This window comes from Equus przewalskii, chromosome 16, assembly GCF_037783145.1.
Source record: "Equus przewalskii isolate Varuska chromosome 16, EquPr2, whole genome shotgun sequence".
NCBI classification, from domain to species: Eukaryota; Metazoa; Chordata; class Mammalia; order Perissodactyla; family Equidae; genus Equus; species Equus przewalskii.
The window spans coordinates 10,039,493-10,061,357 of NC_091846.1; the positions used below are offsets into that span (position 1 = coordinate 10,039,493).

The 21,865-nt window shown below is 47.2% G+C and overlaps 1 protein-coding gene across 1 annotated transcript; it reads left to right on the plus strand.

Moving 5' to 3' along the window:
• The first annotated feature begins 1,395 nt into the window (after window positions 1-1,395).
• Window positions 1,396-18,530, plus strand: MEDAG (mesenteric estrogen dependent adipogenesis). The gene is made up of 5 exons (XM_070578741.1): window positions 1,396-1,933; window positions 11,815-11,924; window positions 14,743-14,855; window positions 15,296-15,581; window positions 17,327-18,530. Exons 1-5 carry the CDS (start codon window positions 1,656-1,658, stop codon window positions 17,449-17,451), a joined length of 912 nt encoding a protein of 303 aa, XP_070434842.1. The 5' UTR covers window positions 1,396-1,655; the 3' UTR covers window positions 17,452-18,530.
• The last annotated feature ends 3,335 nt before the right edge of the window (window positions 18,531-21,865 follow it).

Here is a 21,865-nt window from a genome sequence, read left to right on the forward strand (position 1 = left end):
TGAGCAGAGCCCCAGCCTCTGGGTCCTGCCTGGAGTCTCGTCACCCCCCATGCCCATCCTCTGGGCAATCATCCTCAGGCTTCACTTTGTGAAAGAATCCCCTTAGGTGCTGGTTTCACAGACAGATTCCCTTTCCTCTCTGCGAAAGATTGATGCAGTGGTGATCCATGCATTCCGGGAGAAGTAGATTTGTTCAGAGAAACCCAGCGACAGGGATTGATCCTGGGGCAAAGGGACCCATGTCTGGAGAAAGGATGTGTGAATGGAGCTCATTGACATTCTGGGATTTAAATGAGACATGACAGAAGGACTCTTCCATTAAACCTATGCAAGGGTTCACGCTAGGTACACACAAACACAAATTAAAGGTATTCTCTAAGTTCTACTCAACTTTTAGGACCTAGCTTAGAGTTCTGAATTACAGGACTTCAGGAAGCCTCCCCAGGGCCTCAAAACCCAGCTGGATTCTCCTCCCGGAAGTCCAGGGTTATCCTGCGGGAACTTTTCATTCACACACTGCAGTTGCTGAAAACTTGTCTACCCTCCATCAGACCGCAAATCAGGCAAGGGCAGGGCTGTATCTGTTCATTCTAGTCTTGTCAGAATTTAGCTTGCTGTCTTTCTCCTAGTAGATGTTTCAGAAATAGTGAATTAAATGGAAGGAAAATAGTCCTCCTTTAATACCGCAGGAGACCGAGCACATTCAGTATGTCCACAGAAGGAGCACCTAGCGAGCTCTCCAATGACTGACAATAAATGAACGTATTCCGGGACTCAAGGAGCTCAGCCTACTGCGGAGGCAGGAGAGGAGACGGTGACTGCGGGGTCCCTTCTATCCGCGCTACCCGGCATGGCATGGCCTGAGGCCCACCGTGTGGGAGAAGCAAGGAGAGCCACGGGGGACTCAGGAAGGCTTTCCGGGAAGTGACACGATGATGAGCGGAATTTCTACACGGAAGGGAATCCAGGGGAAGGAATCATGCGGGGAAAGACTGAGAGGAGAGAAAATGCAGGGTATGATCTGGAGGGGGGGAAAAAAGTAGAAAACAGGCTGGGAGGCAGGGGTTGGCAACTGGCTCCAGCTTGGGGCGGGGCATAGGGGTGGGCATCTGAGCCCTACTTCGACGGCCCCGGGCCCCAAGTGGAGAGAGTGGGGCGACGGACGTTTGCGTCCCTCCAATCAGTACGCGTGTGATCGGTGTGGTGTCTCGCTCATGGGTGGGAGCAATGCGCCCTCCCCTCCCACCACGGGCCAGACTCGGCACCCCAGGGCGGCCTCTCCCTACCCCGCCCCCGGCAGTGCGGGCCAGGCCGGGGCGGGCCCAGCCCCGGGTGTGGAGCAACGGACCCGAGGGGGATGAGTAACCCTTGGCTGCGGGCAGGCGCGGCCAGGCGAGAGCGTGCCAAATTCTGAGCCGACGATAACTCGGCCCGAGCGTCTGGGGTCGTGCCCGAGGGCCGGGAGGGGCGCGGCGACCGCGCTCGGGGCGGATAAAAGGGCCGCGCGGGGCCGGAGCCGTTTTCTGAGCGCGGGGCCTGCGGCGCTCCTTGCCGGCGGGCGGCGCGCACCTGGGGCCACCGCACCGGGGCCGGACCGGCCGGGCGCACCGAGGCGGAGCGGGGCGCACCGAGGCAAACGCGCCGAGGGTGGGGGCATGGAGGCGGCCTCGTGCCCGCCGGCGGCCAGGCCGAGCCTGACCTCCATCTCGTCGGGGGAGCTGCGCAGCCTGTGGACGTGCGACTGCGAGCTGGCCCTGCTGCCGCTGGCGCAGCTGCTGCGCCTGCAGCCCGGCGCCTTCCAGCTGCGCGGCGACCAGCTCGTGGTGCCCGGGCCGGGGGAGCCGGCGGCCGCGCGCGGGGGCTTCAACGTCTTCGGCGACGGCCTCGTGCGCCTCGACGGGCAGCTCTACCGCCTCAGCAGCTACATCAAGAGGTGGGTGGCCTCGCCGCGCGCCCCGGCCCGCCGCCTGGTCCCCGCAGAGGCCTCCGCCCCGCTGCCGTCCCCGAGAGCCCTGGCTGGCCTCGCTTCCCGAGACCCGACCTGGACATCCCCTCCCATCCTTACGTGCCACTTCTAGATTTTTCTCATTGCTAACGTCACCCAGAGGTGCCTAGCTATCCCCTCCCTGGCTTTTCTGCCCTTTGCACTGACATTTTGCAGCCGCCGCTCGAAGCCGCCCAGGAGAGCATCAGGGCAGGCGCGTGGGGAGGGCAGGGCGGGGAGCGCATAACTGACGGATGATTTTCCCTTTCTGGCTCCTTAACTGAGTCAGATGAACTCAAACTGGGGGCACACCCTTCCAGGTTTGTTTACAGAGGAGAGACACACTTCGGCTTTAGATTGTGGTAGGGGCAGGACGAAGATGCTCAATTCTGTGCACTACCAGCTTTATCCAGTGAGCTGATCCAGTGGAGAAGCCTGCAAAAATTCAAAGTTTCCCCTGTTTGGCCTCCCTTAGTTTTCAAAAAATAAATTAATTATCCATGGCTGAGAAGGGAACAAAGTCTGGTGAGGTCCAATCCAGGGCCATGTGGGCTGTCGTGTGGGCAGATAAGTTCTGGGAAAATAAGTGCAATGAATGTAGCTTCCAGGATCCTGGGGCAGAGCTTGGGCCAAGCTTAATTTGATGGAGGGTGCCCAGGATGTTTAACTGCTGTGGCCAAAGTGTCTGAAGCACTTCTTAGCAGACTTGGAGCCAACGGGATGGAGTCCATCCGTGAAGCAGGCTTTGATGCCACGGGGTAAAGGAGGCGGGAGCTCCACGCCTGATTCTACATGGCCTCCTGCCTCCAGAGGTCACCCTGTGCGTGAGAGTGAGCGTGTGCATGGGGCGGGGGGCCGGGGGCTCTTATATTCGTGCTGCAGAACTGAGTGCCCGGAAGCAGACAGTACAGTCTGGAGTTTGATTCAGAGATGAGTAAGCCGGCCAGCTATTAAGATGTAAAGCTTTGCTGCTTGGAAGGGCAGTGGCGCCGTGGCACCCTGTGGGTGGGATGGAGCCAGGAAGGGCAAGTAAACAAAATGAGATGGTTAAAATGCCTTCTTCAAAGCTGCTGGGAAAAACCTTGCTTTTCCACACAAGATAGTGAGGGCTTTGAGAGTCTGAAAAACCATTCCCCAGCAAGAATGTCTCTCTTTCTTAGTGAATTGAAAATTCCAACCCATAGGCAGGGGACTGTGGGAGGAATTGAGTTAGAATTCTGATTTGCAAAAATTTTAAAAGATGACTATTGTGTTTGAGAAAAGAATATGAAAATAAAAATGTCCAGAATTAATTGAAGTTGTAGGTTAGGCTTTTGAGAGCCACCTCCTCCAATCTTAGCAGACAGTGCTGCAAAATTTAAATGATTTTGAAGTCTGGTTGTTAAACTCTTGCTTTGAACACCTCCAACACAAAAGAAAGTTAAACAGCAGTGGTCCTCTGGCAGGTCAGAGTCCAGAATAGACAATGACCAGGTGATGCAGACCAGGATGCAAATGGGAATACACAAATACAAGGTTCTTGTTGTCTAAGCAATTTCGTGAAAATAGCAAGGAGCAGCTGAGAATAATTTGGGTGATGGTAGGAACAATCTGTCTTCCTCTCAGGGGACGTGTTAAGGCAGGGGAAGTAGGCTTTTATAGCTGGGTGTGAAGTCCTGAAGGATGACTTGGGGGGCACCTGGCCTGAATGGAGAGAGCCTTCTAGAAGGAGGGAAGATGATTGCGGACAACAGTGAGAGGTTTTGCCCTCATGGATCAGGAGGGAGGGGCCCATAGTTGGAATTCAGACGTCTGCAGTTGCTGCTCCTCACATCTCCAAATTTACCCAGCTGTCTTTGGGGATAGCATACAACTTCCTCTCTTAAAATAGTGCTCCAAAGCGGCAATTCAGTAATTCCTTCCTTCCCTTCCCCGCTTCCTTCCTTCCCTGCATAGGCTCTGGCCAGTTTTACTAGAGAATAATTGGCCTGATGTACTTTTTACCAGTCTATTCTGGCACACTTCTAAAGGTCACAGAACCACCTGGACCAATGACAGCCAGTGTGCATACTCTGTCGTCTTTCCTGCGTGCTGTGCCCGGTTCAATGTTATTGCCCTGTAGTGCTGGACACCGGTTTGGGCCGACGTGGCATAGGACTCTATTTCAGATTTCCTCGCCGTCGGGCGGTTTTGGCAAGGATGACCAGTTTTGCTTTGCTTTGAGTATCATCTTCAGAGGTGGCTTGTACCAAGCATCGACTTTCCGCTGTTCATAATCAGTTGGGGCCTAGAGTTGATGGACTCTAGCAACTTTTGCCTCTTCTTTTTGGCCACTATATTCCTGCCTTAGGTGTGGGACAGCCCCCATCCAAGAGCAGCCGCCGAGATGGCTGGGGAGCAAGGAAGACAAAGTGATGATTCGTAATCACTTGGGACCATTGAGCTTTTGAGAGTCATGTTAGACCTTGCCCCCAGAAATGTAGATATGCACCCAGTGTCGCTGGCTGTTCAAGTAGTTTATGAGGTGCTTGGATTGAGGGTAAGAATCCTTCTCTATTTTTTTTTTTCATTCAACAAACATTTTTGGTGTGGGATAAGCCCACAGTGTAAGCAGGATTTCTTTTCTTGGCGTCAGAAGTGTGTGCTGTGGCTTTGATGAGGTCCTTTCCCAAGGAACCCCAAGGGACTGAGAGCTACTCACCCTGACATTTATATGATTCACTCTCTCAGACAGCAAGAGGATGATTCGGTGGTTCCGCTTACTCCAGCTTTTCTTCTGATACCAGAACATTTTTCTAGATACATACCTGAATAACCCTAGGGAAACCTGGGGTTGTGGGAAGGTTTAGTGATGGCCACTAAGAGCTTTAAAGCTCCTGAGACCCTGCTTTAAAAATGTTTGTCCTATTTTGGGGGATTTATGGCAATATCTTTATTGTTTTTCTTTTCTTTCAAGCTCAGGATATCCATCCGTGTAACAAACACAGCCTGCTCAGGATAACACACACACACACACACCCCTACCTTTTTTCCTATAATGCAGCCTCTTGTGGAGGTGTAATGGCAAACCTTTGGCAAGGAGGAGGTCAAATTCCTTCTTTTCAGTGGTCCCCTCGCTTGCAAGAGGCTGCTTGGGTAATAAAAATAATCACGGCAATCATAATGGTGGCTGCTGATGTTGACTTGAGTCCCAGGAATGGTGTGAAGTATTTCACAGCTATTATCTCATGGAGGCTTAGAAGTCGGCACTTTGCTTGTTTCCCCTTTTTACAGACGAGGAAATTAGGACGCAGAGAGATGAAGTAATTGACCTGAGTAAGAGGCTGCCGAGCGGGAGAGCCAGGCTTGTCCGTTGCTCTGTCTGACTACAAAGCCCGTGCTTTCAGCAGACTGCCGCGGACCTGAAATAATCCTAGCTCACTATGGACAGCAGCAGCTTCCTCGTAAATTTCCGGGGTCTACAGATAAATAACTGGAATTGCATTAGCCAGTGCGCATCTTATATAATCAGCCTAAAAGAGGAAGTAAATCCAGTGGTTTTAAGGAAACCGCTAAAACCAGAGACGTGACCTGCTCCTGCCCATGTCCCACCAGTGTTAGGGACAATCACACTCACTTTGAAGTCAGCCCCTGGGGCAGAGTGCAGGGGGAAGGGTAGGATGCTGACGGGGGTAGAGTGAGGCCTCCGAGGAAGGGCTGGAACATGCTTTGATCTTCGCTGGGCGATGTCTCGCCTCCACCCGTGGTGGGAAGTGCCTGGACTCTGTCTGCCTGCCCAGTCCCGGGCCAGGCCCAAAGTGACCCTGACTATAGGCTGGAAGCTGGGGAAGCGGCCGCGGTTCCATAGGTAGCACGTGGCGTTGTCACCCTTGCTGCTGCTGCTGCACTCAGCGAGCTCTGTCCTGTCCTTGTGACTGCTCTTTTGCCTTGGTCCTCCTGTCTGAGTCTTGGATCTGGTGACCTGCCCAGGACAGCATCCCCTTAACAGGACACACAACGATAATGATGAAGTCATAATCATTCGTGTGTTGCGCTATGACTCTGATGAGATTCCGTGTAGACTAAGCGTGGACGAGTGTGGGGGCCAGGCTGGGGCTGCCTTGGTTTGAATCCTGGTTCTGCTGCTTGGTAGCTGAGTGACTTAGAAAAGTTACTTAATCTCTGTGACTCAGTCTCCTCAGCTGTGAAATGGGGAAAATAATACCAACGGCCTTATAGGGTTGTTGTTGAGAGTTGAAATCTATAAAGTCCTTCAAACAGTTATTGGCACATACTGATCACTTGACAATTGTTAGCTTATGTTGTTAAGCAACCCCATAAGCCAAGTGCTTTCACACCCATTATGGAATCTTTCAGCCACCTCACTGGAGGCCTTTTGTTAGCCAGATTTTACAGGTGAGTAAATGAATCTCAGAGAGGTTAAAAAACTTACTGTGTTCACAGAGACAGAAATCAAACCCAGATCTGGTGATTCAACAGCCACGAGCCATTGCTGCCTTCTCTCCTGCCTGCCTTTCTCGGGAGCCTTGCTTGGGGCTTCCAGCCACACTCTGGTCTACTTCCTGCTCTCAGTTCACCTGGTCCAAATGCCTGGATGTGGTCCCCCACAGTCCCCAAGGCTTGGCTAAGCCATGACTCCTCCTGGGGTCCCCATCTCCCCTTCTTTTGTCCAACCGTAGGCGGTGTGTTTGGATTGACACACGCTCGCTCTCCTAGTGCCTGTCTCAGCGCAGTGAATGGTTCTAAGGCTGGGCCCTTCCCCCTTCTTATTTAAATAAGTAGGACATGACTCCATGGAGCGTGGACACACGAGTGCAGAGACCTCTGCATCCCTCGGGCGTTTGTACCTCTGAATGATTAACTAGTTTGTAAGCCTCTGACTGGCAGGGTCCATGTCTTGAACCAGTGCTTCTCAACCTTTAAATAAGCTCACAAGTGTCCTGAGGAGCTTGATAAAATGCAGGTTTTAGATGGAATAAAACTGGGGAGGGGCCCGGATACTGCAGTTTCACAAGCTCCCAGGTGGTGCCAGTGCTGTTGGCCCAGTGATCACACTTTAGGCAACAAGGTCTTAGACATCTGTGATTTCCTACTGAAATGGTGCATTTTCTTATCTGTCTCCCAATAGACTATATGCTTATTGAAAGCAAGACTGTTTTCTTTCTCATCTTTGTGTCCCCAGAGCCCAGCACGTGGCAGGTAATTAGCAGATGTTTATTGCATGAGCGAATACGTGAGTGAATCATTCTTTGTCCCATCACAGTGTTTCACACGCACTGAGCATCAGTAATTGACAAATGAATAAATGACTGAACATGTGTATCCTTGATTCAAGTCACAGACATTAGAGTGATAAATCTGAAAATTTTGATTGATTTCACCAGAAGAAGGAGGGAAGGAAGTGAAAGAGAAGGAAGTGTCTGAGAGCTTAGGGTGATGCTCTGCATAATGCTACCAAGTTCACAGTGGAAACACAGCAGGGCCATCCTGCTTGCTCCCAAGGGCAGAAGGTCCCTGCTCAGTGTCCCAGCAAAGCATTCTGGAAGCTGTGAGCGATTTCTGGCCTTCTACACGAGGACTATTGCAGTATGGGCTCCTCTTTTCTCTGCTCCACTCTATATTTCGTCAAGCGAACACACCCATGCACACCCCCTCAGATGGAAGCCATGGGTTTGAATTCTTATTTGTCGTTGATCATTAGATTGTCAGAGCCCAGGGAAATTTGGAGCAGCTTTTCAGATCATGCTAGAGATGATGTGAAATCTGAAGGAAGCTCTGGAGAAAGTTGGGTATTTTAGATGGTGGGCAATCTTTCAGCCACTCCTGATTTGCTAGAAGCAAAAATACGGAGTTCTTTCTTGGTCTCATCTTTCAGATATTGCACTTGTTAAGCTGTTCCCTTTAGTCTTCCAAACGGAAAAGATGAGGAAAGAAATCGAAGCAAGGAAGGAGAAACTCTTGCTCCTTTATTTTTCAGATATTCCTGTTGTCCTCGTTACCTGTTAACTCAGATGAACACAGCCCTGGTTGTGCGTCACAAGTTTACAAAACGTCACCCTATGGTCAGCAAAGTTGGCCAGGATTAAAGACGCTAGTAACATTTGTTGAGCACCTACTGTGGGTCCAGGTACTTATGTCTATGTTACTTGTGCTGCATTCAGTCAACAAATAAAGGCAATGCTGTTATCCCTTTTACAGATGAGGGCAGAGGTCAGACGGGTTAAGTCACTCACTCAAGGTCATAGTGAGTTGTGGCTCTGGGACTGAGTTCCCACAGCTGGTCAGTTAGGACACGAATTAGATCTTCTTATTTTGACTCACTATACTTTCCACCACATGGTTCTGCCTTTCAATCTTTGGATTGAAGCCAGGCATAGAAAGTTTCAGCCTAGAAGCATTTTGGGGCCAGGGTGAAAGCATTGAAGAAGTGGGACTTTAAAGGAAGTATCTTTAACTGCTTGCTTTTCATCCCTAACGATAACTTCAGCAAATATAATAAATATCCAGTACACAGAAGCACTATTTGCATTAGTAATTCAGAAATAGGCACATTTAAAGATGAAATAACTAGGGGGCTGGCCTTGTGGCCTAGTGCTTAAGTTCAGCGTGCTCCACTTTGGCAGCCCAGGTTCCGTCCCCAGGTGTGGACCTACTCCTCTTGTCAGCAGCCATGCTGTGGCAGCGGCTCACATACAAAATAGAGGAAGATTGGCACAGATGTTAGCTTAGGGTCAATCTGTGAGATTTAACAACTAGGTCCTAAATCTTTTTGTATTTTAGTGACTTACATATCCAAATTTTACAACAGTGAAGTCCAGAGGAATGCTCACATTTATTTATTTCACTGGAATTTTGAGGTGTTTAACCCTTGGACCATTACTGGGAGGCTGGGAATGGATGAATTATGGAGGTATTGCTTGTTTGTGACCTGGTTTAAAAAGAGAGTTTATTAAGTAGGGATCTCGCCACAGTCCCTTGTCTGTAAATGCTGTTATCAGAACCCTCATATAAGCAACACTTTCATACATCTGCGGCACAGTGATAGCTGACATGCTCTGTGATGGTGTTTACAGCCCTGTTAAGATGCTGAAAGTGCCTCTAAGTCCTCAAAGGAAGGTTAAATTATGTTGAGCACAGTCTTATTATTCAGGGCATCTTCTTAAATTCACACTCTAAAGGGGTGACTCATGAATAGGTTATGCATTAAACTCAATATGGGCCTATCCAGAAGCCCCCGCCCCACCCAGTCCCCCTTCTCTGATCACGCCAAGTCACAGCTACTTCAGCTCAATCCTGTTCACAAAAGTCTTCCACAGGATTCTGGGGAAAACGGGTTATTTTCCCAACTCATTTCTGAGTTGAGATTTTTGTCTTTTTCTTACTGATGATACCTCCAATCATATGTCAGTTGATTTTGTAGACAGAGTCAAGTTCTGCACTGTCATTTGTGTCATCAGACTAGTAATCAAAACTAGAGATTTTCTGGATGCACTGGACCCAAACGCCATTTGCACGCCCTGGAGAATGACAGTCAGACTGTGGATATTGAGAGAGCTGAGGAATCGCCTTGAGGAAAATATTAAACGCTTAAATGGCTCTAAATTAACTCCGTGATAAACAAGTGGGAGAATGTAAAGATCTGCCCTGGATGGATCAGGGTACCTGACGCCCACCGGCAGCACACGTCTATCTTTTTGATGTTTCCCCCCATCAGACTTCTTTTGCTACAAGAACTTTCTTCCCACTTCCTCCCTCTGCATCTCTCCTGCACCCCTGCAACCACAGAACTCATCCCCACCCCTGCCACTCTTGCCTGCCTGCACCAGGTCCTTGGCTGCTGAAGAGATGGATGGCAGAGTGAGTGGGAGAGCACAGGGGAAGCCCAGCGCCGCCACCCTTCTACTAACCCCCACCCCCTAGGTGCTGAGATCCTCAGATGTGAGAAGGCACATGTGGATGCCCACCTGGTGCCCGGCATATAATTGGCGCTTAAGGAACATTGTTGAATGAATGAATGAGATCGAATGAACCCAGCAAATGGTGGGTCCTTCTCCTTCCTTCACTGCTTCCTTTCTCCAGTAGTTTTTGGCCGTTGGTCAATTGGGACAATTGCTGATCGGGAACACAGTGCCACTCCCCCTCAGTTGCCCCACCTCACCCCATTCTCACTCCACATGGTTGTGCCCAGGTGAGGGGGAAGGCAGGGGTGGGGGAGGAGATGAAGGAGGACCATACAAACCCCGTCTGCAGTAGCTTACCCAGCCCATCCCCCAGGTCCTGCACCCCTTCTCCATTCCAGCCTCCTCTCCTTGCTGCTGTCCTCCTCAGCCACACCCCTGAACATCACCTGCATCCCTTTCCATCTCTGGAAAGTGCCAGCCCTGTGTCCTCCCTCCCACCCCTGGACCAGCCTGCTAGCCACCCCCAGTGCCCAGGTTGGGAGGTGGAGACCACATTAAAAGCCTGGGGAAATGGAAGGCAGGAAGCATTTAGAGGCTCCATCAGGGGTCAGGTTTTAAAAGCTCTCAAAATCAGGTCTGACAATCCCAGAAAAAAGATAATGACACAGATTTCTAAGAAACCAAGGTGGGAGAAAGAGAGCAGAAGCTGTGTTTTTGTGACTCCAGGGTAGATACTCTCCCACATGCTCTTGACCCATGCCTGGGTCGTGGTCTTGTGTACTGGCCCCTCTAAGCACGTTGTGGCAAGTGGGCTCCAGGGAGGGAGGCTGAGAGGACTGTGTGGCCACAGCTCCCTGCAGTGGGGCTCTCTCCAAGGCTGTTATTTTCATGTCAGGCACTGGAAGGACAACAAGCCAGAAAGAAACACTCAAGCTGTCTCTGCCCATGACTAGATCTAAGAAGCAGACACTCTGCGGTGTAGCACAAGCAGCCGTGCTAGCAGCCAGGCCAGCCTGTTCACTCGTGCAGATGCTCACAGCTGTGCCCGTGGGTGGGGAACCAGGTCCGTGTCAAAGAGGGACTGTGGCAGGAGCACCAGCCTGCTGATTGCGTTCAGCCTGCCCATGGCCATGTGGCATCTGAGATTAGGTTTGGTTAGAAAATTAGCCACTTCTTGAAGGAAGCTAATTTGTTCATGGATCTGTCTTTTTATCGACCGTGTAAGCAGAGACAGAGGACTGCTTGGAAAATTTGTAGAGTAGGAAGAGAAAGTGGATGTGCTGGATGACAGAGTCAAATGCAAAAGATCTTCCCAGGCTGGAATCATGAATGAAAACCCAGGAAGATAAATTTAATAGGGCCCTGGGCAGAAGTCCAACATTAGTTTAGTTTTGTTTTTTTAATTGCACAAGCTCAGGATCAGAGAGATGAGAACTAGTTCATATGAATATTGATTGATTGTGTAATCCATGGAGGGGGCTGGGTTTATTTTGGGATTTGAGAAAGGAAGAGGGAAAGAGAAGGAAAGGAAAATTTCAGACCCACCAGTAAGGCGGGATGACTGCACTGGAGAAGACCCAGCTAATTCTACATATTGAGTGGAATTCATTCTCAGCCCGGAGAGACATAGAGCCCTCATAGCTTCAAATGAACTCATACAGCCCAACAGATAGATGTATTAGTCATCATCTGGTAAAAGTTGCCTCTGAGGGCCAGGCATTAGTGCCAGGCCACCCCAAGGACAATGACCTCCTTTAGGTTACATGCTCATCTCTCAGCTGACCAGGGGAGGGGCACATGGTACAAAATATGGCTGCCTCTGTATGGACACATTTCAGGAGACTTCTGTCATAGGATCTGTGGACACAGCAGGGCCCTGTCCAGCACATCCCCTTCCTGACTTAGATGGGAAGGTACATTACTTTGCAATTATCTCTGCTTTTTTCATAGATACGTGGAACTGACCAACTACTGTGATTATAAAGACTACAGGGAAACTATATTGAGCAAACCAATGCTCTTCTTTATTAATGTACAGACCAAAAAAGACCCCTCAAAAGGTAGGTATATAAATATTTTTGGTTTGGTTCTGCCTTGCCGGGCTGTGGACTGTGGCCTGCTGATGAGGCAGAAGTGGGGCATGGAGAAAGCAGGGTGGAGGCCAGCTTGTGGCGAGGCTGTGAGGGAGAAGCCTGGTGTGTAAGCCGTCTGAAGCACAGCACAAGCCTGCAGCACAAGCCCCTAAATGAGCACAGGGCAGCAGCCATCTGTCTCTGGGCTTTGTTTTCTACTTCCTGTCTAGGCAGGAAGTGATTGGACGTTCTGAGCCTGCAGGTGTTGCAAAAATGGCTGGAGTCGTGCAGATGATGATATATAATACTATCTACCACATAGCAAACACTTGCGTATTCGAGGCTAGCTCTAACGTCATTAACTGGCACAACGACCCTGTAGGGCTCATCACCCCAAGGGGAACCCTTGTGAGCATGACTGTAGGTGCTGTTAACAGTTGTGCTGGGACAAAGGTGTGCTCTGGGACTGACTCAGCAAGCCAGGAGGCAGGGTCGTCGCCTACCTGTGATGGACTTACACTATCCTCATTTTATAGACGAGGAAACTAAGATAAAGAAAATAAACAGCAGTTGTAGGTGCTTTTCTATTTCATGCTGTGGCCTTTGAATTTCAGTTTTAGACACATCTCTCTATCGTTTCTTCCAAGAAATCCCATTAGCTGATAACAACTATGTTAGCTCAAATTCCAATGCGAAAAGACCTCAATTTCCCTTTCTTCCTCCTGCTCCGAGTAATATGTGGGGAAAGTCTTGGGCAGAGTGTTCTGTGATAGAGGTAGACTTTCTTAAACTTACTTCTAAATATTCTTGAAATGAGTCCAAGGTAATAAGAAATGATCTACAAATGCCAAATAGATTTCCTCAAACATTCGCTCTCATTCAGATTCGTGGAGCCGGTTCTCTGCTCCTTTCATTCAGAATCGTTCCGAGCCTCTGCTCACTTCATAACTCACAGTCACGATGCTCTCTCGGCAGGAGGAGCCGGGAGCAGAACGCAGGGTAACGAGTGATGCTCGTTAGAATGCCTGAGCCCTGCTGTTACCTGGCGTGTTGACGGCCAGAAAGCAGAGCGTTCTCCAAGACTGTAATTCACAGATTACCAAGCACCCTTCCTGCGTCGTCCATCTCAGGAGGAATCTTAAGAAAGAACAAGAGACCCCTCCATTTTACCATTTTAATGAAAGTGCAGGGAGTGGTACAAGGAGGTATTTGCAAGTGGCCTACAAAAGGTACACAGTTGTGTGACAACTGTTGTGGAAGGAGGGGTGGAAACCCAGTACTCGTTAAGTGTGAGGAAAGCCAGGAAATGAAGAGATTCTATGATACAGGAGCTTAAGATAGTCAAGTTGAAATTATGAAAATTGTGATTAAGGCAATGCGTTCAGCCCCGCTGCTATCCTAAACTGCACTTTTGTGCAAATTGGAAAAAGCCACCATTAACTCAAAACAATTTACTAACCCTTCCCAGAAGTTTGTCATGATAAATATACAAATAAACGATGTCTGTGAATGTGAAAGGCTTCCTCTAGAGTTGTGTAGTGCACAACCTGCCCAACCGTTACAACTGTGGAGTGTGGCAGCGCTGAGTGAGCCTAAAGGTCTTGGTTTCCTTTGTGTGAAAGTTAATTCAAGGTATCAAATAACTTGCTTGCCTTATTTATCTCTTATCTCAAAGAGGATATGGAGTAGTGTATATCTAAAGGGCCTAAAAAATCATTTGGGAGAAAGGAAAACAGGGGTAGGAAAAATAAGATGAATAAGGTTAGTGCAAATGTTAGTTCAAAATGTATTCCTCAAGGATGCAACGCTTGTTATTGGTGGACCACGGGTTTGACGCTCAAAGCCAATGCAAAATGTTCAGCTCTCAGAATCACACAATGGCTGGTCCATGGCCTTTAAACAGTGGGTGGCAATCTATGCTACGTGTCTCCCTGGAAGAAGTACTTGGTAATTAAGGCCACGGAGCTTCATTCCGGGGGCTGGAAAAGTCAAGAGGTTGTTGGTTAATAATATTTCAAATTTCTTAATGAGTAAACAGCCTTCTCTTTGCTTAGGTTATATAGAGTTGGACTTAAGGGATTACCAAAAAATCCCAAAACAAACAATAACAACAAAAACAACTGTCTGCCAGGACAGAGACATGGGATTATTGGAACAAGGGGAGCCACTTCCCCTCCCACCGGGGATTGTGTGGGGTAGGGCGTGGAGGAGAACCAATCCGAGTCACCTTGATCCTTGGGACCCTCAACTAGCCCTTTGGCAGAACGAATGCCAGGTCCCTGGGGAGGATGGGGAGAGATGGGAGGGACGGGAAAGGAATGGGGCCGCCTCCTTCCCTGGACTTTGCTGATTTTCTGCTTTGCAAATAAGGAAATGCTAGTGAGAGCCAAGCTGCAGTTAAATATCCAGCAAGGCAGTGACATGAAAACCAGCCATCTCAATTTTTTACTTTAGCTCTCCATGCTGGGTGCCCGCGGTGGAGGCTCAGTTCTCCTCTGTGATAATTATAGAATGGAACTTTCGGTTTCCGAGATGCAACTGAGTGACAAACTGCAGCCTTGGGGGAGCCAATTTTCTAACCTACTTTTACAACATCCCAGAGCTTCTTTCAAACCTGCAAAATTCTCAGAAACGTTTCTAGAAATCTGGCTAGGCTTTGTAGTGGGGGTGTCAGGGAGCGGCTAGGGAAGTTATAAGTGAATAAACTCTCCAAATAAGATGGGACTCGCTGCTTTATCAAATGTTAGGAAGCATGGTTATGTCACATGTGCACGCTTCTTTTTGAATTCTGCTTCCTAATTTCTAGAAAGGACGTATGCGTTTCTTGTGAACACAAGGCACCCCAAGATAAGAAGACAGATAGAGCAAGGGATGGACATGGTCATTTCCTCAGTGATTGGAGAAAGCTACCGGCTTCAGGTAAGCTTCCACCTGTCTGAATCCAGAGCTGCCAACCGCACGGAAAGGGGTCTGTGCATTTCATGCAAGGACCCAAACCCCGGAGCTTGTCTGTAACTTAATTGTACCCAGACATCTAAGTTCTCTATTACTCCAATATCACTACCAACAAAATGAAGTGTCTAGCAACTTCTTAGAAATGGGGTAAGAATCAGTGTGAATTTGACCAAGCAGTTGAAGGCCTTTGGATGGTATATGGTGCAAATGCAAAGGTCTGTTTAAGAAAAATAAAGGCAACAGTTAAAAAAATATCTGTCAGAGTGAAAGAGAAGTAAGAGGTGTGATACTTTGGATATTTGGGCAGTTAATTCTATAATATAATCCTATAATAATATGTAATTCTAGAATATAACATTATAGTTCTATCCGTAAAATTAATTAAATGCTTCCCTCTCTTTCAGTTTGATTTTCAAGAGGCGGTAAAGAATTTTTTCCCTCCAGGAAATGAGGTGGTTAATGGAGAAAATCTGAGCTTTGCGTATGAATTCAAAGCGGATGCATTATTTGATTTCTTCTATTGGTTGGGGCTCAGCAATTCCACTGTAAACGTGCATGGAAAAGTTCTGAATTTGTCAAGTACAAGCCCAGAAAAGAAGGAAACAATTAAATTATTTCTGGAGAAAATGAGTGAACCTTTAATCCGAAGGAGCAGTTTCTCTGACCGAAAATTCAGCGTAACTTCCAGAGGTATGTTAACCGTTCTCCAGTACCTGAGGAAGGGGATTAAATAACAGTGTAGAATAAAGCCAGGGGAGGAGAGTGCATCAATTGAAAAGGCAAGGCCTCTTGATAAAGGGGAAATATCACATAATTCAGAAAGTAGGAAGTAGGAAATGTCTGCTACCAAAAAGAAATATAACACCTTTTCCTTTTAGGCTTCCAAAAGTTTTCTGGCATAGCAGTTATATTGTGCAGCACACCAAGAAAATAATTTTACAATGTATCGTTAATTACATATTAATACTCATTCAAATATTAATAATTTAAATATTCTGAAGGAATCATGGTTTCCTGATGTGCGTATTCTGGGCAGCAGAATGTTAATTAAAAGTTCAGTTCGGGGAGGAGTCTGCATGGTCAAGATGTCTACCTTTAACAATATTTGAAAGAGTTCCCCTGAGTTTGTAAGACCACAAAAGAATAACTCCCGAGAATGCTTCACTTAGCAAGCTGTGGATTATGTAGGGTGGGTTCTAGACTATAACAGCCAGCGCCGCCTCCCGAGGAGCTGGCGAGACATCTCAGTCCCGTGTGGCTTGATATCAGTGGAGTCTCGTCTGGATTTCTCTTCTGCTACCTGGTCTCTGTCCGTGCTGGGCTGGGCTGAGAAAGCAACTTCCTTGAACCAGGACTCTGGCTGCTAATTGCAAAAACAAAACTAAAAACAAACAAACACCAGTCGCTATGAACTTGCAGTTTTCAAAAAGTTCAGATGTAAAACAGAGTCTTCATTCTGTTTAATGACAGTTGTTGCTTTCTTTCAACGTTTATAGCAAAAATGCTTACTCCTAGCTATTTCTTATGGAAGTAGTCTGTCTGTCTGTGTCTCCCTCCTCCGCTCCCCCTGTCTCCTTCCTACTCCCCCCGCCGCCCCCACTCTCTCTCCCTCCCTCCACATTGCCTTCTGTGTCTGGATGTTCCTTACGCAGATGCCTTTGTGCTTTGCTCCACTGCAGTCATGTGGGGGGATTATCTGCTGATCCTTTTAAGGGAAGATTAACTTGCCCAGTTGGGGCAAGGTTGCAGATGCCCAGTCCTTCCTGGGACACCCCTCCAGCCTCACCCACTGGCTGCAGCAGCCTGGGCAGGGTTTTACTGTTTCACATTGCTCACCCTCGGTCGTGAAGGCTGCCTGGGGTGTCTACCGCCATCCTGGGGACACAAGGAGCATGTGAAGTCGGGCAGTGCTTCCTTTCAGGTTTACCCTCAGCCAGCCCTGGGGCCACCTCCACTGTAGAGTGCTGGGGAAGGATTCTTCTAGGCTGACCTGAGCTGTCAGTCAGTGTGCACTGTAGATGGCGCAGCCGGCTTGCATCAGCTGCCTTGGCAGGCAGGCTGAGCCTGGCCTCCACAGCTCCGCCCTGGTGACACAGTTAGCCCAGCTCCACCTGATTCTCCAAAACTGACCTCTGTCCTAGGCATCTACTCCCTGGATCGGGGCCTTTGTTCATGAAATGAGAAAGAGTGTGTGCAGCTTCCTGTAAAGCCACTCCAGCCCATGGAACAGCCAACGACCACCCATGTCGTACTGGCAAACAGAAAGCAGCACATTTCTCTTTAGCTGTTTGAGTGTCTCTGAGGAAGCCAGGATTCTCTATTGATCATTGAATTGGTTACCTAGCATGTCGTGTGAGTTTTAAAGGCACTGTTGGGTTTTCGTTTTTGTTTTCTCAGGGATGCTAATAATGCATGCCTTGTTTACTTTTTTTCAGGTTCAATAGATGAAGTTTTTAACTGCAATCTGTCACCCAGATCATCTATGACAGAGCCTCTTTTGGCAGAATTACCATTTCCAAGTGTTCTGGAATCCGAGAAGACACCCAACCAATGTATCTGATTGGACTGAACATTTTGCAGTTACTCCTGCACTCCAGGCCTCTGCCAGAACTGAGGGTCGAGGGGACTAGCAGGGGTGGGAGGCGGGCACTTCCACCTGCCTGTCGATCCCTCTGCCCCTCCCTGGAGTCTTCCTTGGCTGTGGGTGATGCCCTGGCAGGCCCGCTGCAGCTGACTTCAGGATGGGGGGGCTTCGGCCTCATGGCCTGGGAGGTATCCTCTCCTTTTAACACCTCTCCAAAGAGGCAGAGGGGGCGGCAGAGTCCTGCTACCCTGAGTGCTTTGCTTAGTACCCTGGCGTCCTGGGAGTTTTCCTGGCAGCTCTTACGGGAGCAATCTGACCTTCATAAATCAGGGTTTGGCCCTCCGCTTGGGACATCCTTGTCTGAACTCAAACCCAGCAAGCATGGGATTAGCAGTGCTGATCTCTTGCACACCTGGCTGGGCGAAAAGCCAAGGATGTCTTTCACTGGAAGGCAAGCATGTTCCTCATCCTGCCCATAGGATACCTTAGGAGAAACATTGGATGTAAGGGCTGTTGGAGGATTGGTCAGGTTGATAGGATGGTACCTCTGCCATCCACTGCCTGAAATTTCAACTCCCTTGGCCTCCCTCTTAACAAAGTGGCCTGTGTAGAAAGAGGCCAGGCGATGTGGTATCAAACAGTGACCGAGGAAGGATAATGTATACGGCAGTGTCCTCTTTATTGAAAGCACATTATGTCAGTTGGGTATTTTAAATAAGCTTTTAGCAATCCTAACACTAAAAGCAAAATAGAAGAAAGCTATAACATTACCATAATACATTGTTACATCAATACATTTTTCATCCCATAGCTACAATGGAATTCTTCAAAAAGGAAAAAAAAAATCATCCTATCTACATATAAGAACCTGCATGAATGAATTGCTGCATATGCTTATAATGAGGAAGATTTATAGGTCCTAAGTATAATTTTTCTATTCTTTTTAAAAATGTTCCTGTATTATACATTTTGATAGCACTACTGATTGTCCTTTCATTTATATTTGAAACGTTATGTACTATCTTTGTGCAATTAAAACTTTTCTTCACATTCAACGTAGACTCGATTAGATTTGTGGCCTAATGCCTCGGTCCTACCTTGGACCCATCTGTCCACTGTGGTTTGCAGGTGGGATATTTGCCTTGTAACTTACTGAATCACAATAAGAATTGTGATTTTCACAGCTACTTTCTCAAGATGAGCCTTTTGAAGAACAAGTCTATGAAGTGTTTGGAGAAAAGAAACAAAATTTGATGCTGATCTTTCTGAAAAGGGGAATGCTCTTTAATAACAGAAGAGGATAATCATTTGTTATTTGACTCTGTGTGAAATGAAGAGTATTAACAATCAAACAAGTTTTACACCAGTGCAAAGAAACCTTAGGTGGATCTCAAATATTAAATGCTTCCCTAAGGAAATAGAAACTCTAGTCACAAAAATTGACAGAGAAGATTTTCTGAAAGTAATTGAGTGGAGAAAAACCATCAGCAATCATTTCAGGAATCGACTAAAGATCTGGAAGGTTTCTTTTATCTTTAAAAACGTTTCCAGTTGACTCAGACTGAATGCGTTCACTCATTCAATATTCGCTCGGCAAAGTCTTATCGACTGCCTATAAGGAAATATACACTGTGCTAACGTATTTTATTAGCAAATGTCACAAAGATGTGATATTGGGCAATCTTTAAAATTGGTGAAAAGTCTATTGGGGTGGATCTTCCTGGTAAAAGAGGCCTCAATCTGGGTCTAAATGTGGCCTAATTCAGATATTTTAACAGTTTAAGATCAATAGAAATCTATAGGGCAACAAAGACCTAAGCAATCTGTCCATTCATTCAGTTCATTCATTCATTCAACACATAGGATTAAGTGGCTACTGTGCGCAGTACACTGAGGTGGATACTGGTATATAAAGGTGCCTACAGCACAGCTCTTGCTTTCAAGGACCTTCCAGTCTTGTAAGGAAGGCAGACGTCCAAGTGAATAAAAACAACAGAATAAGTGCCACTAGAGAAGCTCAAAAAGAACACCTAAGGTGCACATGATCCAGTTTAGAGATCAAATTAATGAAGTCTAACTGTGAAATTTAGCTTTAAAACAAATATGTAAGGATTGATTTATCCCAGCCACCAATTTATCAAAGCTCCCAGTGGAAGAGTCACCTTGGAGGCTGTTAATTTATTCCACTAGAATGCAAATCCAGAAATTATCTACAGCATGAGGGACGTTTTCTTTCTCATTACCTCATGGTTATAGTTTGATTTTTGGCTGAAGGATAACATTGCCCAACTTGATCGCCTACCTTAATTATCAGCTCGAATGTCTTTTTACTGTTTCAAATCCCCAATCTATCTTCAAAGAGCAAAGTTATGCCCCTATTTGAGAAATTCAAAAGAATGTGTATCAGTTTCTGAAGGGAGTTTCTAAAGAATTTCAAAAATGCTTTAAGCAATGGCAGTGTCATTAGAATAAATTATTACTTTGAAGAAAAGAGCACTCATTTGGGTGGATAAATGCTGGTATAACAGATTTAAAGTGAGTGTTCACACTTGATATTCACTCCTTGAATACACTTGAGAGAACTAACATACAAGGCATTGGTAATTACCCAACGACTGACTCGGTCAGCTTACTTCTTAAGGTTTCAGAGAGAAGAAAAACCCAAGGATCAGAGAGAACATGGATGGCCCAGGAGAGAGGTGACATTTATATGGGACTGATGAGGTTTTGATAGAATTAACAGTCTGAACTTGCTGTTTTGGCTTTATTTGGGTAAAATGTAAGTAAGTTCGGTGACTGGCAAGTTAGAGCTTAGAATTTACCCCATTAAACTGGACTCTCCTAAGATAATAGAGAATATTATAGGATTTTCTTTTCTGGACTTTTCAATAAATAGATAGCAATCCTTTTTGGACTGCTTAACCACAACCCCTCTTAGTGGCAGACACGAACTAGAGGACCTCAGAAAGATCTCCGTCTGTCCAGATATTTGGTCAAACATCGTTCTGGATGTTTCTATGAGGTCGTTTTTGGATGAGATTAATGTTTAAATTGCTGGACCTTGAGTAAAGCAAATTCCCGTCCACTATGTGAGTGGGTCTCTCCCATTAGTTGAAGGCCTGAGTAGAACAAAAGACTACTCTTGCCTGAGCAAGAGGGAATTTCGCACAGATGGCCTTTGGACTTGAACCTCAACACTGGCTCTGCCCTGGGCTTCCAACCTGCTAGCCCACCCTGCCATTTTGGACTTGCTAGACTCCACAATTGTGTGAGCCAATTCCTTACAATAAATCTCTCTCCCTCTCTCTATGCATACATCCTCTCTCTCTCTCTTTTTCTCTCTCCCTCTGTTGGTTCTGGTTCTCTAGAGAACTCTGAATAATAGAGTCCATCACAGAAATTGAGAAAATGTTTTATGAGTTAATCAGTCAGCTAAAATAAAGAAGAAAAAGCAATATTCTGGTTTTTTTACACAAAGACACTTGAATAAAAGCATTACATACTACAGAGTAAAAGAAAGTCCTTTGTCCAAATATAAAAGCCAAGCCAGAGAAGCTTCACTCAGAATATTTGTATCCAAAATACTTGGGCATCGCTGTAGACTGAGACCTCTTCTGGGCTTTTGGAAGCAGCCACCTGCCAAGGCTTGTTACACGTCCTTCACTGGCTTGCTCTTTAATTCTCCCATCAACGCTTTCCCATTCTCCCTCTCCTTCAGGAGACAGCCTTGCCTCTCACACTACCTGGAGCAGGGCTTCTCAAACTCCAATGTGCCTAGGAACCTCTTGGATGCCTTGTTAAGCTGTAGATTTTGATTCAGTAGGTCTGGGTAGAGCCTGAGCTTCTGTGTTTCTAGCAAGCTCCCTGGTGATGCTGAGACTGCTGGTCCTGGGACAAGGCTCTAGATCTGTCCATCTTAAACTTTACGAATCACCTGTGGATCTTGTTAGAAATGCAGAAGCTCAGACCCTGCTGGAATCAGAATCCACGTTCTCGCAAGATGCCCAGGTGTCGGCGGTGCCGTCAGTCTGAGGAGCAGAGTGCTAGCGCCCCTGTCTTCTCCAGGCCTGGGCCCTACCTGCTCTCTCCTGTAGCATCAGCTCCCTCTCCCTGCTCCTTACCCTGGCCTGTGAACTAGGTTACTCTTCTCTCATTTTAAGTAATAATTCTCTATGTGACCCACGCCCTCTCCACCAGCTAGAGACTTTCTTCTCCTTCTCAGCCAAAATTTGAGTGTCCTGTGCTTGCTGTTTCCTCCCTCCACCACCCACCCACCCCTGTCTTTATACTTCACAGCCTGTTCCCTTTGTACGTATGTGTATGTGTGTGCAGAAAGAAATTTACTGTAATAATTTAAATTGGAAACAACCAATTAACATTTAACCCATTC